We start from the raw sequence: 15781 nt of genomic DNA, 5'->3' as shown, positions 1-15781 counted from the left end.
GTCATCTGTCCAGAAAGAAAGCTAAGGTCCCAGGCGTGTGGAACTGAGTGGTGGGTGGGTAACCCTAGAGCACTGGGAAAGCTGAGGTCTCTGAGAGTGGGGTCCCCTGGAGGGGTGTTAGGAGATAAATCTCCTTGATTGGAACATATGCATATATGTGTACATACACATATATAATGCACACACACACAATATATATACTTCTCCCACCCCAACTTGAGGGTACCTCTGTAAAGAAAACATACCTCATCAAACTCTTATATTCTTGAGTGTCCTGGCTGTCTACTGAGGCAAAGCGATCATTCTACCAAGGTGGTTTTTAGCCCTGTTAAACCCAACTAAGAAACAATGATCTGACTGAAGATGGAGAAGCTAAAAATAAACAGAGTCCAGGCTCTTTCTTAACTTGCTGGGAGCCAAATCAGCTGAGGCAGACCTGACCACCAAGGGCAAGCAAGGTCAGTGATAGGAAAGTGAGTAGGGAAGAGGCTGGGTAGAGCAGGAGCCGTGTCCTCAGGAAACCAGGGAGCTCAGTAGACATCTCTAAGGGAGCCCTGTGGCTCAGGATGTCAGGGCCGTCCTTAAACTCAAGGGGAAGACCTAACAAAATCAACAGCTAATCTTACTGGGCAGGACGGAGATGTGCTGGGTCGCCCTGAGAAACAAAAACAAAGGTACTATCCCAATGATATGGTCTTGGGGAATAAAACCTTCAATCTTGTGTGGCAGGGAGTGCTGAGCACAGAGCTAGAAGATGCTAGAACATGACATAGAAGAGCTTTCTGCTTTTTACCGGAAAGGAGTTTCATAGAGACTTCTTCACAGCCCACTGCTGCCCAAACACAGCCAGCTAAGCCTGGCCTCCCTTAGGCCAGCCCACCCATCACCAGCCCAGGAAAGCAGAATGTGTGAACTTCAGTAACCCAATCTCTGAGACCCTTGGTTCATAGCCAGGTACTCACATCATCCAGCTTCCGGTCTGTGCCCAAAGCCAACAGGTTACTGAACTCTCTCTCCATCACCTGGCGGGCCTGGAATCCACAGGGTGAAAGAGCAAATTCTGCAGTCAATGACCTTTATAGCTTCTTCCCCGTTTCCCAGGGTCCAAGGGCAGAGGGGGCAGGACTTTGGTGCATTTAGCTCATTTGAAACCATAGCCACCTTCCTGAGGCTATTCCTTCAAACAAACCTCAGTGTCCTATCAGAAGTGAAACTGTTAACCTTAGAAATTAGAAAAAATGTAATTTTTAATTTTTATTTTGGTTTTGGTTTTTTTGGTGGTTTTTTGGTACCTGGGATCAAACTCGGGACCGTACACTTGCAAAGCAGGTGGTGGAACCACTGTGCTAAATCCCTGGCCCCGAATGTAATTTTTTGAAAAGTAGGATCATGGAACAAATGGAGAATAGACTTTACCTATGGTGGGAGCACATGTTTTGTCCATAAGATTAAAATCGTGCCTGCCTGCCTTTTGGTAGTGTGGGGGAAAAGCATGCAGATCATGGACAAACAAAACTTAACTTACTTGGATTAAATAAATATATTTCAAGGGTCTACATCACAAACTTAAATTAGGAAGACCACTCCATCACAGTTATCAGTGGCTGTGAGTGCATAGTGCACAAAAGCTTTCTCCAGGCTTCCCAGAAATTAACTCCTTAAGAACATCACCAGACACAGGAAATTTCACAACTTTTAGCCATCAAGTATTTTGACCATTTTAAATGAAGGATTCCACATGGGGTCGGATATCACTTCCCCTAATAGCTAAGCTAAATGAACAGGTCAGGAAAATATGAAAGCTGAGAAAGCAACAGAGATGCATCCCTGCTGCAATTTACTAGATTACTGCTATCCACAAAATCTGAGTGCGTTTTGAGATAGGAAGTAAAAGAAAGAGAAAAGCCTATTTCTGGGTGGAAGATCATAACCATGGCATTCTATAAGGATAGTCTTTATCAATATCAGGAACATAACATTATTACAAATAACCTGAAAGGAGAGGCATAATAAATATTCAAGTGTCCAATGCCATTGTACCCTCAGGGTAAGGAAAGGCTAAGTGGACAGGTATCAATTTCAAAATATCCTCTCAGAGCTCTGTAAGGAGCCAGGAGAGTGGCAAATGAGGTGGAAGCTAAAGCAAGCATAGAGAGGGTATTTGGGGGGAAAATCCAAGCTCTTCTTAGAGAAGAAAGGATCTGCACAATCCATTTTGACCAGTTAGAAGAGGTCACTGGTTAGGAGGGGTCCCTAGGGACACACCGGCCCTGTGTGCTGCTGTGATGCCCCAAAGGCCAACATACTCCTCAGAACTACCCTCCCTCAAGCCAAAACGTGTCTACTCCCAGAATAGCCTGTGCAGCGCTGGGGGCTGAGTCTCAAAACCAATTTGACAGCTGCAAACAGTCCAGACAAAAGGGCAGCTAAACCGATCAGGGACAAAGGCAGGTCTATATGAGGAAAGGCTAAAAGAATTAAGACCACTCCGCCTGGAGAGACAAAGGCTCAGGCCCAGGGGCAATATGATCAGAGTTTATGAAATTCGCAGTTTTCACAAAAGGTGAGAACTGGTCAAATACAAGCATCCTTACCAAACTTAATCTATAAGGTGGAAGCAGCTCCCTCCCCAGGGGGAGCCTGATGGGGCATATTTAGGACAAATAAAATCAGGAAGTACTTTACACAACTGTGAATACTTTTAGAATCCCATTACCCACAGGAAGTAGGAAAGGCCAAAAATATAAATAGGTTCAAGAGAATTTCGATATATTCTTGGATGACAGTGCCATAATAATTATGAAATGTAATTTAAGAAGATGTCTAATCTTCGGTGCTGTTGACAGGCAGACAATGCCTTGGTATAGAGAGGCTCCAGGCTGTGCTATCTGGTATATTTAGCTTTCCGAGGCCCAAGGACCCAGGAGTGGATGCCTAGTGGTGCGGACAAAGGAGATCTGGATGTTCTGGCCGGAGAAGCAGGTCGAGGCCAAGGAAGGCAGTCTCAGCTACAACGCAGGGTTGGGAGAAGAGGCAGCCACAGCAGTGTGGGGATGAACACAGGTGATGGACGCATGTGTTCCCTATGGGCTCGGGCTATGCATGGGCTCCACACTTGGAGGGTTGAGAATACTGCAACGGCCCAGAAAAGCCCCTCAGCACTGACAGATCTCTGGACATGTGAGCAAGAAGGAGACTGCCCGATTAAAGGGCTTCGGACCTGGGTGTTCTGCGTGGGGATCTGGAGGACCAGAGCCAGCGTGTTGTGGTCAAAGTTCTCATCCAGGGCCAGCAGGGCACCATGGACGCCGCTCTCATGCAGGTTGCCCGCGTAGTCCCGAAGCCCAATGGACTGGACCCAGTGGACCATCTGGTCGTTGGTCCAGACCAGCACATCTGGAGGGCAGAGGAAGGAAAGGGGCAGAGAGACAGCAGGTTTGGCCCAGACCCCTCGGGGGCAGAAACAGTCTCGGAGCCACCAGCCTGCTCTGGGGCTCCTGCCCTCCCCCACCTCTCCACCTTGTCTCTGGGAGAACCAGCCCCGCCTGCCTCCATACCCGTCAGCCTGTGGCCTTGGGGTCAGGCCAGCAGACTCCCAGTGCTCTCCCAGCACAGGTCGCCCCTCCCCTTGGAATGGCCTCCCATTCCAAGTCTCTTCTAAAACCTGCCTCTCTTTTCCCTCCAGCCCCGCCAGATCATCAGGGTCCACAAGCACCCTCTCTCAGGGTGCTGACCTGGGGGTTCATCACATTTTCTGGTTGCTGGGGATTTAGAGAGGGTACGACTGTGCCCCGGGCACGGACAGCATCTCTTTCACCAGGCTGGGTCCACATCTCCCCTCTCGGGCCTGGAGTTTCCTGAGGTCCAGAATGCTCTCTCCAGCTTTCCTGCTCCCACACCCGTTCTGAGCAGCCCCCAGGCCTGAGCTGCTTACCCTTGATCTCATGCTGGCTCTCCTCCCTCCTCTTCTCCAGCTCCTTACGGTCATAATTCAGCCTCTTCAGACACATGATGCCATACTGAAGACTGGTTCTGCAAGCACACAGCCGCCAGGGCCATAGCCTCAGCGGGGCCATGTTCTCACCCACCTACGCGCCTGCCCCAGCAGCCCAGCGGGTTCAAACCCACTGCATCCAGCACAAGGGGCATCCAGCCCCTTGTGCCCCTCCTGCCACCAGCTGGGCTGCGCAGGAGCCGAGGTTTCCTCTCTCTGCCGCTCTCCCCCCTCTTCCCCGTCAGCCAGGGTGTGGGACTGAGTGACAGAAGAGAAGTGCTTTGGATGGAACCAATACATCCCTTCTCTCCAGGCGCACAAAGGACAAAGACTCCCATTAGCCACAATTCAAAAAGGAAAAAGCAAGCTACTCCTTTTATATTACCATTCCACCCAGAGACCTCTCAGTGCCCTACGAGATGCTGCATGATGGGTTCCTTACTTATCTGACCCTCGCTGTGGCTATTCTCACCCTCTCTCTCTGTGGCCTTTGTGTCCTGGAACACCGCAGGCTGCCTAGATCCTTGTGCCTCAGGGCCTTTGCACTGGCTGCTCTCCCTGCCCAGAACATTCCTCCCCCACCTGCAACACAGCTAGCTCACTCCTTCCTCTCCTTTAAATTTTTCAAATGTCACTTTCTCAGTCCAGCCCGCTAGTCACCGTGTTCATCAGAGTTAGAATTACATCATCACCATCATTACCCCTGCTCTAATTTTTTCCCTAGAACTTTCTACCTACTCACCCACCTTACAGTTACTGCTCCTCACCAGTTAGAATGTAAGCTGCATGAGGGCAGGGGATTTTGTTTTGTTTGTGATCTTAAACTTGTAGCATATAATACTTTTTTATAAATGTCCAGTGAATTAAATGGAATAATTCACATAAATTACGAAGAGAACTTACTGAGCCGAAGGCCATAGTAAGCCCTGAATAAATAACACTCAAGCCAGCCTGAGGCCACGGACACTGGATTAGAAGGGACTCCAGAGCCATGGGTCTGAGCCACTCCTGACGCCTAACACAGCAGTGCCCCTGCGGCACCCTCCAGAGGAGCGCTGAGCCAGCACCTGTACAGCGCATGACCCCAAGCTGGTCACCTTCCCAAGGCAGCTCGTCCCGCCTTGGAAGACCCGGCGGGCTCTTGCTTATGTGACACCGCTCTGTCCTTCAGCCTTCCCAGGTTTCTCCATCCACAGGGGAACAGGACAGAAGGTCCATCCCACTGCAGCGGCTCTTGACTGTGATCGAGGCTACTGCTTTGTGAGACGCAGTTAGGCCGACTGCTCCCTCCTCTCTCCCCTGTTCTGTCCCCCAAGCCCTTCCGCCTAGGACCTGTCTCCATCAGAGCCCAGAGCCATCACTTCTAGGGATGCTCCTCTGATTTACACCCATGTATCGCTCAAGCTGCTGACTTAAGCCTTGGTCTGACATGAGGGGCACAGGCTGTCTACTCCACCTGCTTGCTGTCATGTCCAGGACAGCTCCTACTACTGCAGAGCTGCTCCACAGCGTAGGTCAGGCTGGCTTCACATGCTGGCTCTGCTGCCTGCAAGCTGAGGGTCACTGACCGTCGGTGAGATGGGTCCTACCTCCCATTCGGGGTGCGGTGTCAATGAGTGAGAGGGCTCGGCCCAGCCCCTGGGGCCTCTCGGGCACTCAGAAACGTGACCGCTACTAGGGTGTCAAACTGGTCACTGTGCATACAGGTCTGATTCAAGCGGGAACTGTGGGGAAACCTGCCCAGCAGACCACCCTGTCCAAGGAAAGCCCTGGGAGCCGGGTGTCAAGAGGTGGGGAGTTGCCCCATTCTGTCACCACCTGGCTGAGTGACCACTGGGCCCCCACTTCTGTTGGATTTGTTTCCTCTGTCTATAAAACAAGCATTTTTACATATCCCTTTCTGTCATAAAAATCATGATCTCTAGGAAGTTTTTGAGTCTTAAGAACACGCTTATGAAATGTCAGGTGGAAGAAAAGCAGGTAAATGCACAGCTGAAGTGAGGTACGTGGGAAATGCTTTAGAAACTCCAAAGCCCTCGAGATGTGGAGCCAGAGCTGGAAGCACGAGGCAGGCTGGGCTTTGCTCCTGGCTCTGGGGAGAGGGGCCGGGGCAGGACTTCCACAGTGCTGGGTGAGGCTGGCTGACATCTTCCAGCAGCCCGGCACATCCCAGCCTGGCGAGGGACCAGCCCTTCTCCCCAGCCCCTATCAATCACCACGCAGGGGACAGGTGCAGCTAGGTCTGGCAACCTCCTGGGCAGAGACAAAGGACTCCCTTTCAGCCCTGATGAGGGGAGGGGAAGAGAGCTCGGAGGGAGGGAGGACACAGGCAAGTCAGCCCTCACAAGTTGTGCTGGGGCGCTAGGGTCGGGAAGGCCGAGAGCTCCAGCACAGGAGTCTCTGCAGGACAGTGGCCTGGAGTCAGCAGCCTTGTGCCACCTGTACTCCGCCATCACCCCCAAGGGACTTGGGCTCATGCTTCCTCCTACGCTCCCGTGAGATGAGGAGGCTAACTACATCCCATGCAGATATGAAGTTCTGTTTTATGAGTCGGAGGACATCAGCCCTGAGGGCACCGTGAAAACCACACACCCTAGCCTCACCCTGTCATTATCCACTCAAGCAACAGACTTGGCTTAAACAGCAGCCCGTGCTACCTGGAGCTGGACGCTACAAAGGAGTCCAGCAGCTGCCAATTCCTGGAACCATCACCACTCACCTCACTCTCCCACTTAAATGCCCAGGGAGGGGACCAGGCAGACGGCTCAGTGCGGGAGGCAGTGCGGGGCCTGGGGGGCCCGGAATAGGGAGCCCCATCCCATGAGGGAGACGCTCTCCACCTGCAGCGGGTTGTTTTCACGCTGGAACGTGCAGGCAGAGCTCTCAGTTTTTCAAGAGAAGCCAGAAATTCAGAGGTTTGTATAAAATCTCCTCCTGCTTAAGTACTGGCAACTAAATTCATGTGAGCCAAAAAAAACATATCTGTGGGCCAAATTCTGCCCATGGGCTGCCAGTTTGGGACCTCCACCACTACACTTTTTTTTTTGTACCGGGGATCGAACTTGGGACCTTGCGCTTGCAAGGCAGGTGGTGGAACCACTGAGCTAAATCCCCAGCCCCAGCACTACACTTTTGAACAGAAAATCTTTTCAACAAAGGGGAAGAGAGGACTGTTGGTCCCTGCACCACAGAATGTGGGTCCAAAGCTGAGGGGCTCCAACCTGCAATGTCAGCAGGAGAAAGGCCTAGACATCCTTTGTCCCACAGCTTAGAAGGCGTGCGTGAAGACACCCGACTAAATGCCACATTCAGTCTGAGTCTTTTCCAGTTAAGCAGGTTTCAGCAGGCCTAGAGACAAGCTAGGAAACTCAGGCCTAGTGGGGGAAATCTGAAAGAAGATGCTGAAGAGAAATGACTTTTTGTCCCAAGGGTTAGAGGTAAGAGATCAACTCCCCAAATTGCAGGATCAGATGAGAATTCAACAAGGGTGCAACTTTCCCAAGAGGGAAACCTGTTACCACCTGGACGCAGCCATGGAAACAGAAGAGAGGCACTTCTGCTCCTGGACACGGACCCCGGCTGCGGGCTCCAGCCCAGCTCACCGATGGAAGCTGTCCACCATCTTCAGGTGGACGCGCAGGTCCTTCTTGGTGAGGTGGTCCAGCATGCGTGCATCCACCAGGCATTCCATGAAGTAGCTTCGGTACTGGGGAAGGCCCAGGCTAGGCAGCCACTCATTCCCAATCCACTCGTGATTCATGTCTCCATAGGCCAGGGTCTGGGGGACCAGAAAGGGGCAGCTGGGTGGGAGGAAGGCAGTGCCACCACATTGTAGCTGGCGTTATCTGCTTGGGAGAAACTTTAACCCATGTTCCACCAAAGGGGGAAGGAAAGTGGTCCAATAAAATTTCAGTTTCTTTTAACTACGGAGCTAGTAGAGTGGGGGATTTTATATCTTTACAGTGCTAAATCCTCAGCTTTCACCTTGATTTATATTCACGGGCCTTTTCAAAAATTTTTATTTTGAGGCAGATTCTAAGTCTCTATCTTGCCTGGGCTGAGCTTGAACTTGTGGTTCTCTTGACTCAGCCTCCCAGAGTGCTGCAATTACAGGCATTCACAACCATGGCCAGCTGAGGTAGGAGATTTTAAATGGAACTTTCCAAGATCTCAAAGTGATCTGGTTCCACTCATGCATCAATTACCCATGCTAATGAACAGGAGCAAGCAAGCATCTAGGCAGCTGAGAATATGAAGCCTTCTTGTTGGCCCTGGAATGCACATGCGGTACTGTGCAGCTCTCCTGCCTCCCCGATTCTCCATGAACCTCAAGCCCACTGGGCCCAGGGGACAGGCTGTGTACCATGGACCTGCAGGGAGCAGAGCGCACCAGCCTCACTGCAGAAAACGGCTGGCCTCACTGTCCCTAGGAATGTTAAACACTGGCCAAAGCCAGGAAAAAAACAAAGGGCAGGTAGCTTGCAGGTAAATAGCCAGTCGGGTTCTCTAAGGCCTGGTCCTCTTATCCAGGAATTCTGTAGCTCCTTTGCTGCCTTCCCAAATCCCGAGCCACCTAGAAGTCACCTCCTGACATTAGCAGGTAGGGGCTCCATGACTGCCGCCTTTTGAAAGCTTTAGTTCTGACAGCGACTCTCCACCATGCTTCCCTTGATGTCTTCACACTGGTAATTCTATTTGGTTGCCCTTTAACACGAAAACGTTGATGTATATAAAGCAATGTGTCACATACATCATTACTGAGCATAAAATGATGTTAGCACTGAAGTTACCAGGACAGCGTTGAAGTTAAAGACCAGGCGCTCTCCACACTCGAACATCCACCTTCGTGCTGTTCTTCCCCCTCCCACTTCCCAGCGCCCCTCCCTGAGGTATCCATCCTGCTCGGCTCTCTGTCTAGCATTCCTCTGCCTTAAAAATCTGTTCACAATTTTTACAATCACTAATGTCTATTTTTCTGAACAATATATTAACTTTGCTTGTTTTGGAATTTTAGTATCAAATTCTTTGAGGCTATCAGGACTTGCATGTTTTAACATGATATTTTGATGCCTCCATTTCTCTGCTAGTGTTTCAGTGTGTGCACGTGCTATGATTGACCAGTCCCAACTCCTGTGGATGGGGTTTCCCTGTGTGTGCAAACCATGCAGCTTCCTGGTTCATTCTTCTATCTGATTCTGTCCCTTTGTTTATTTGTTGATACTGTCCTTTTGATCCTTACAGATATTGTTTGCTGCTCCATGAGTGCTGTACTTGTTCAACCACTTTTGTACCCAGAAAGCTTAGAAAGGCATAACGCATGGTAGATGCTCAGTGAACATGTGTCCACTAAATGATCAGATGAGAGGCCTTTGCTAGTTCCCCAGAGTCCCCCTGAGAGGGAGCGGGAGAGGAAGACTCCTACCAATCTGAGTCTCACTCTCATTCCTGGGAAGACAGTCAACATGCAGAGAAGAGCCAGGCACCTGGCAGGGCACAGCCCTCCAGGGCCCTCACCTGCCACCCTGAGAAACTACAACAAGGAGCTACAGGGGCACTGACATGGAGTTCAGCGGGAGGAGAGAAACTGCATCCAAGCTCCTAGTGTGAAGAGGGACACACGCTGGGACTTGAGGGGCAGGGAGCCTTGGGAAGGACGCTGTCTGACCTTCTGAGAGCTGTCCCGGCAGGGAAGGGGTCTTACCTGAGCCCAGCTGCCCTCCTCACTGTCCTAGCGGGAACAAGTGCCGCGTGTCGGGGAAACAGGCAAAGTCAAGAAACCCAGCAACATCTACCCAGGGCCCCAAAGAAAGGGACAGAAGATGCCCCAGCAGCTCGGTGGGGGACCAGGGAAAGCTGGTTGGGATAGTTCAGAGGAAGCAGAAGGCTGGTGCGTGTACCCTCGTTCGTGGTGAGAGGGGAGCAAATGTGTGTGGCAGAAGCATGCTTCCATGCCTCCCAGGACTGACCGGGAGCCAGGCAAGATGCCAGCCTCTCCCAGTCTTGTTCCTGCGCCAGGGATCAAGCCCCGGGGGAGGAACTTGGAGCTCAGGCCCATAACAGGGCAAAGCCCCCTCTAGCCCAGGGCTCTTCCGCTGCAGTGTGCCAGGGGCATGTGGGAGGCTTGTACCCCTGGAACACACCACACAGACACAAACTGCTCCCAGTCTCACCTCTTTCCCCATGACCCTCCACCTTGAGACCCGGACCCGATCAACATCAGGGACATCAATCTGAGATCTGCTGCAAGCGCCTCAGACTCCCTACAACCTTCCCCTCATCTCACGGGTATCGCCAGTTTGAACCCCAGGTCCAGAGCCAAGGGCCAGACTCACTGTTTTGGTGGATGTTGCCAGAGTCTCCATCTCTTCGTGGGTGACCCAGACATTCCCGGAAGACTGCAGGCACAGAGGAAACCTAGCTGGTCTGGGTGGGGTCCCTAAGATCCCCAGGAGGCCCAGAGCTCGAGGACCAGGACTGCCTTCCCCTGAGTCCTCCCAAATGCCCGGCCCGGAGCCCTGCACACTGGCTAGCTCTGAGCATCTCTTTGACCATTGTATCTACGCTGCTTAACATGGGGCCTGGTGCATAGAAAGCTTTCCGTACACATTTCCTGGATGGATAAGAGTGAATGGTGCTGACCCCAAACACAGATGACCGTGATCACAGAGATGAACAACTGTGAGATTTTAGCTTGTTTAGAGGACAGGATAGAATTCTCTTTTTTTTTGGTACCGGGGATCAAACCCTGGACCTTGCGCTTGCCAAGCAGGTGGCGGCACCACTGAGCTAAATCCCCAGCCCCAGGATAGAATTCTTAAATGTCCTATGCCTCTACCTTTCCGGACCTGGCAAAAACACAGAACCCCAGAATTCCTGTCTGAGAAACTCTAGAGATCCGGAATCGTTGTCAGGCAAAGACGGGGAAATGGAGTCCATGGATGGTACAGAGAAGGCAGCAATCCAGGCCTGTTGGACCCTCCTAGAATCAATGTCACCCACTCCTAAAGACTGGGAAAAGCCGTGCGGGAGGATGGGAAGGGGCAGAGCTGAAGGCTACCATATTCCCCAAGGCCAGTGGGAGGCTCTGCAAACACTATTCCAGGGCCCCTGGAAATGCCCCAGGTGAGGGAGGCCACTCACCGTCCTGGAGGTGGGCGGGGCAGAGGGACTAGTGAGTGACACCATCTCCTGGATGGCCAGCCGCAGCTTGAGCCGGTGCAGGGCATTGCTGATGCCAATCTCCCGCTGGATTTCTGTGTCCGACAGGGCGGACATGATGGCACCACTCTTGACGTTGGCCCGGCAGGCTGCCACGTACCAGGCAGGCATGCCCACCCAGAGCTGCAGACGTGAGGGGCAGGGACAAGTCAACCCTTCCCCAGGAGCCTGGGCCCCAGGACAGGCCTCAGCCATGGCCTCCTCCACAGAGCAGACACAGCACTGCTAGGAGCTTAGGAAGAGAGAGGACATTTTACAGATGAAAAAGCAGAGGCCTGGGAAGGTGAAGGGATGTTCTCAGCATCACCAAGGTGATGAGCTCCTGGGGAAAACCTGTAAGAGCCAAACTGCCTGGGACCTGGGCCCCTTCCCCAGACTTAGCTGCCTGTGGGGCATCCGTGAGCAGGAGGACCTACTACGCCCTCCGAAGTTCGTTCTAGGTGTGTCTGTGAGGGCAGACAAGGGCTTAGGGGGCACATGAGCACTTGATGGGAGAAACATGCGGGGAAGTGGCAGGGGCACCACCGCTGCCCGGGAGTCCTTGGCCCAACCCACACAATCTTCCCTCCACACCCAAGAGCAGACTCCTCCCGCCCAGGCTCACCTCCAGCCAGGAGACCACCGTGGGGCCATCCCACTGGGCAAAGGGCATCCCTCTTCTGCGGGCATCTTCCAGCAGCTGGTGTCTTATAAAGGGAGGAACAGCAGACTCACTAGCCCCTCCTTCTCTCAACGAGGCTGGCTCCTGGGGACCACTGGGCTGGGCCAAGTATGGGGACTTCCACTTCCCCAGCTCCCACCCATGGATTCCGCGGCTCTATGCTGAAGCAATGTGACACTGAGAAGTGGGCAGGACACCCCTCCCTGCCTAGAGGGTGGGGGGCTCTTCCTGTGTGCACACGACCAATGTGTACTTAGATATAGCAATGTGCTCTGCCCCACGGGCCCTGGGACACTTTCTCACAATCCCCTTGCTTCCTTCTCCTCCTAACTCAGGACATACCCTGATGTGCCCACATGGACCAGCTCAGCTCAGGAAGGCCCTTGCTGGGCTCTGGTTCCCTGAGCTCAGTCCCATGGCAGCTGAGAAGGAGAGTGGCTGAGGCCTGGGCCCCACCCTGCTGGCTCTTACTTCTTCTTCAGCCGCCGGTCCTTCTCTGCTTGGGTCCCCAGCTTAGCAGGTACCAAAGGCTCCTGCAGACTGAGCTCGGAGTCTGTTAGCAGAACTGGAAGGGAAGAGATGCCTGTGTGAGCAGGGCCCCTGCTGCTCTTCTCTTGGCCTGGGCCAGCGAGGAGGAGCAGAAGCAGCAGGAGGCTCCTCAGTGTAGTCCCTGCTGGCACCTCATGTGATTCCTACAGCCTCCTCCCAAGGTGCTGCATCCACAGTGGCACTGGGTGGGTCATCCGGAAGGTGTCCCCCTGGGAGCCTCAGCCCTGGGGGTGTTTCCAGCCAGGTGGACCAAAGTGGCCCCACCCTAGAATCTGCTCCTCCTCCAAGCCAAGGGGCAAGGCAAACCCAGAGAGCACACACAAGGGGCTTACAAGGCTCCGGGAGGATTAGCCTGGTTTGGTTCAGGGTGGGGACATCTGCACAGAGAGATGTATCTCCCAGCCTCTGTCTCTGGGTGGGCCCACTCACACAGATCGAAAGGAGGAACACATTCTGCTGTCTTCCACTGAGGAGGCCAGCATCTCAGAATCACTGATGTCCTGGCTACTCCTCAAAGCACACATGGGCAGCAGACGTGGAAGATCCAGAAGCCAGTCTGACATGCTGTCTTGGGTTTCAGTGCCAACACAGTGTGGGGCACAGGAAATCATGAGGCTTTTCACAGCATACCTCTGCCACTGCTCAGACCTTGCTGCCTTGCCATCCCTCTGCCCCCAGAGGATGGGGAGGAGGACAGGGCTCTACCTTGTTCGTGGGCCGAGACTCCCACGCCCTGGACAGGGCTACCCTGCTTCCCTCCCCTTCTTCTCCTGGCCCCTCATCCTGGTCTTCCTCCTCTTCCCCCTCCTCCTCTTCCCACCTCCTCGCTCAGCTCAGCGAACTCTATTCCAATTTGCACCTTCCCAAGGTACAGAAAAGTTTAATTATGCGCTTGGGTTCAAAGGTTTCCTTTCTTCTAGTTAATGGAGCTCCTCCCCAACAAGAAACTCATCATTGTTCCCATTGCCTCAGGAACTTCTAAGCTTCTCCCTCAGGTTCAGAAGCTGGCATCCCTCTCCCCCTTCCACCTATCCTCCTACTTCACTTTGAACACAGAAAACAGCAAACAAAGCCCTCTCGCCCACACATCTTCTGCTTCTCAGAGTGAACCCCTCCTGTACACACAGGCCCTTCCATTCTCCCTCCAGCTCCAGCTCAGGTCGCCCACAGAGGATCCCCTTCCGGTGGCCTCCACCACCCCACAGCCAGTCCTCAGCCCTGGAAGCACCCTGGGCATATCTCCACTGTACTGTTTTGGAAGCATCTCTTTATGTTTTCCTTTTCATTAGATACTAAGATCCTTAAGGAATGAGCTGTCTCTCCAACGCCTCGTACTACGCCACACAGGAGGTACTGAATAAAGTGTTTGAACAAATGCCTAAATAGGTAATGGAAAGAAAAGGAGGCAGGGAAAAGAAGAAAGGAAAGATGAAATGGGGGAGAGGAAGGAAGAAGGTGAACACTCACTGTGTACCTCCCCCATAAGCAGGACCTAGAGCTTATGCCACAGAGCTGACAACAGTGCCACTCTGCCCAAGCGTTCTCTTGAACTGAGCATCTGCAAAGCCATCATATTCTGAGTACCAGAAGGAAATTCTACCCAAGAACTGACTCATTCAAAGACAGAACTAAGAAATTTCTCCTGAAGGTGCTGCACAGTACACCAGAGAACCTTTAAACTGGAGGAAACCACAGCGGTCGGAGCTGTCCCTCCACCCGGGAATCCCTGCTACAGCAGGCTAAGTGAGTGGCCTTTGGACGCAGCCTCACACCAGAAGTGCAGGTGCCGGCCCCTCCCGAGGCCACCCTTCCCACTGGGAAATGGCTAACAGAAAACTGGGATGCTCTGGAGCTGGAATCTGCCTGCCTGCAGCTTCCACCTACCAGCCCTAGGAAGGCAGCAGAGGAGGCCAGGCCCAGGATACCCTTCTGCTTCTGACTCCCCAAACCACACCCAGCCCTCCGGTGTGAAGGGGCAGAGACCATGGCCTGTGGCTCCATCCCGACTCAGCTGGATCAGCCTGCCCTTCTCCTTCTTCCCAAACAGGCGGCCAATGGACGACTTGATGCCCTTGCGCTTGGTGCCCTTGTGCAGGGAGTCTTGGCTGCTGTTGCTGCTGCTGGGGTTGCTGCCTTGATCTTCCAAGGCGCTAGAGGATGACAGCCAGGAGGAGGCAGAGTGAGAAGAAGCACACGTAAATTACAGCAGGCGGGAGGACTCAGAGCTCGAGAAAACTGAAGCATCAGTGCCAAGGTTAGGGCGGGCAAGGGAAGGTGGCCAGAGGAAGAGGGAAGGATGCTACGGCCCTGGGGACAGAGCTGGGCGCTGGGCCTCCTCTACTCACCCCTTGCCTTCCTCCTGGCTCAGGGCTGGGTGGCCAAGCTTCTGTAGCCGCAGCGTCCTGGGTGAGGAAGGAGGAGAAGTCTCACATGTTATGGTGGCTTTATCCTCTCGGTTCTCTTCCCGAGACACTGGCGACTGAACAGACAGTGGAGCCGTCAGGGGGTAGAGGGTAAGGTCGGAGGCTCGCCTACCCAGCCCGGACGTGGCAGAGGAGCAAGAAAATCGAGCAACTGTCAGGAGGCCCTGTGGCCTTCTCAAGTTCAGACTCAGACACAGAGCCCCGGGGGCAGCGCCATGGGGACGGGTCTGGGAACAATTCCCCATTCGGACCTGGATCACCAGGCAACACTCACCAGCAGCTTCCTCCTATGCTTTCTTAAGTCACTGGGCTGGAAGAGAGAGGAAACGGTGAGCTGGGGGAAGCCTCCGCCGCCCTAAACCAACCCCAGGAGGAGCCCACTGGTCTCGGGATGAGAAGAGAGTATTCGGTCTCATGGGCCTGGAGAGAACGTCACAGCAGAAAAAGCTGGCCTGGAAAATGCAGTCAAGGCTACCTCTGGAAGCGAGGAGCAGTGTGGGCAGTAGGCGAGGTTCTTAGGCGTTCCGTGCTTATCCAAGGGCAAGGTTTCAGGAAAGCCCTTTCTTACCCGGGATATCACAGGTGGGAGGAAGGTGGGGCCCAACTCAGAGCAAACCCTGCTTAGCAGCTGCCCAAAGGCTCTCACCAAGGTCATGACCCCCATTCGGTCCAGGTCCTGGGCAGCACTGCGGGAAGCGAGCTTCGGCGTGGAGCGGCCACTGAGGGGAGGAGACGCACTGGCCAGCGAGAGGGCGGTCAGAGAGGTGGGGATGGAACCGCGCTTGCGCAGCTGCGTCAGGTTTAGGGCCTCCATGCTGCCGCTGGTCACGCGCGTCTCGATCTCCTCCGCGCGGAGCTCCGTGGACTCCTTTTCTTCCTGGATCATCCTGAGAGGCAGGCAGAACCAGGCCTGGCCATTAGCCCAGCAAGGAGCAG

At 53.5% G+C, this 15781-nt stretch overlaps 1 protein-coding gene across 7 annotated transcripts in view; it reads right to left on the bottom strand.

The window, feature by feature from the left end:
* The window catches only part of Ppfia4 (PPFI scaffold protein A4), a 75370-nt gene that overhangs the window by 32364 nt on the left and 27225 nt on the right, over window positions 1–15781 (bottom strand). For 5 of the 7 annotated variants that reach the window (XR_015444230.1, XR_015444231.1, XR_002388555.2 and 2 more), the window contains exons 16-28: window positions 15492–15732; window positions 15120–15155; window positions 14768–14901; window positions 14406–14572; window positions 12345–12438; window positions 11817–11898; window positions 11135–11335; window positions 10327–10389; window positions 9696–9722; window positions 7597–7772; window positions 3935–4032; window positions 3221–3396; window positions 963–1031 (exon numbers count right to left, since the gene is read on the bottom strand). Coding sequence is in view for 2 of the 7 variants with exons in the window: in XM_013078612.3 (XP_012934066.2) it covers window positions 963–1031; window positions 3221–3396; window positions 3935–4032; window positions 7597–7772; window positions 9696–9722; window positions 10327–10389; window positions 11135–11335; window positions 11817–11898; window positions 12345–12438; window positions 14406–14572; window positions 14768–14901; window positions 15120–15155; window positions 15492–15732 (1564 nt within the window). In the remaining 5 variants the exon portion in view is untranslated. The remainder of the gene's footprint in view (window positions 1–962; window positions 1032–3220; window positions 3397–3934; window positions 4033–7596; window positions 7773–9695; window positions 9723–10326; window positions 10390–11134; window positions 11336–11816; window positions 11899–12344; window positions 12439–14405; window positions 14573–14767; window positions 14902–15119; window positions 15156–15491; window positions 15733–15781) is intronic. The other 2 variants (XR_002388558.2, XM_021242349.2) reach the window with 1 other exon arrangement.

The sequence above is a fragment of the Heterocephalus glaber genome, unplaced genomic scaffold, assembly GCF_053883595.1.
Source record: "Heterocephalus glaber isolate CG9 unplaced genomic scaffold, H.glaber_assembly_v1.0 deba00001600, whole genome shotgun sequence".
Lineage (NCBI taxonomy): Eukaryota > Metazoa > Chordata > Mammalia > Rodentia > Bathyergidae > Heterocephalus > Heterocephalus glaber.
Note: the sequence above shows the minus strand (reverse complement) of the source record. Positions and strands in the feature narration are given on the sequence as shown.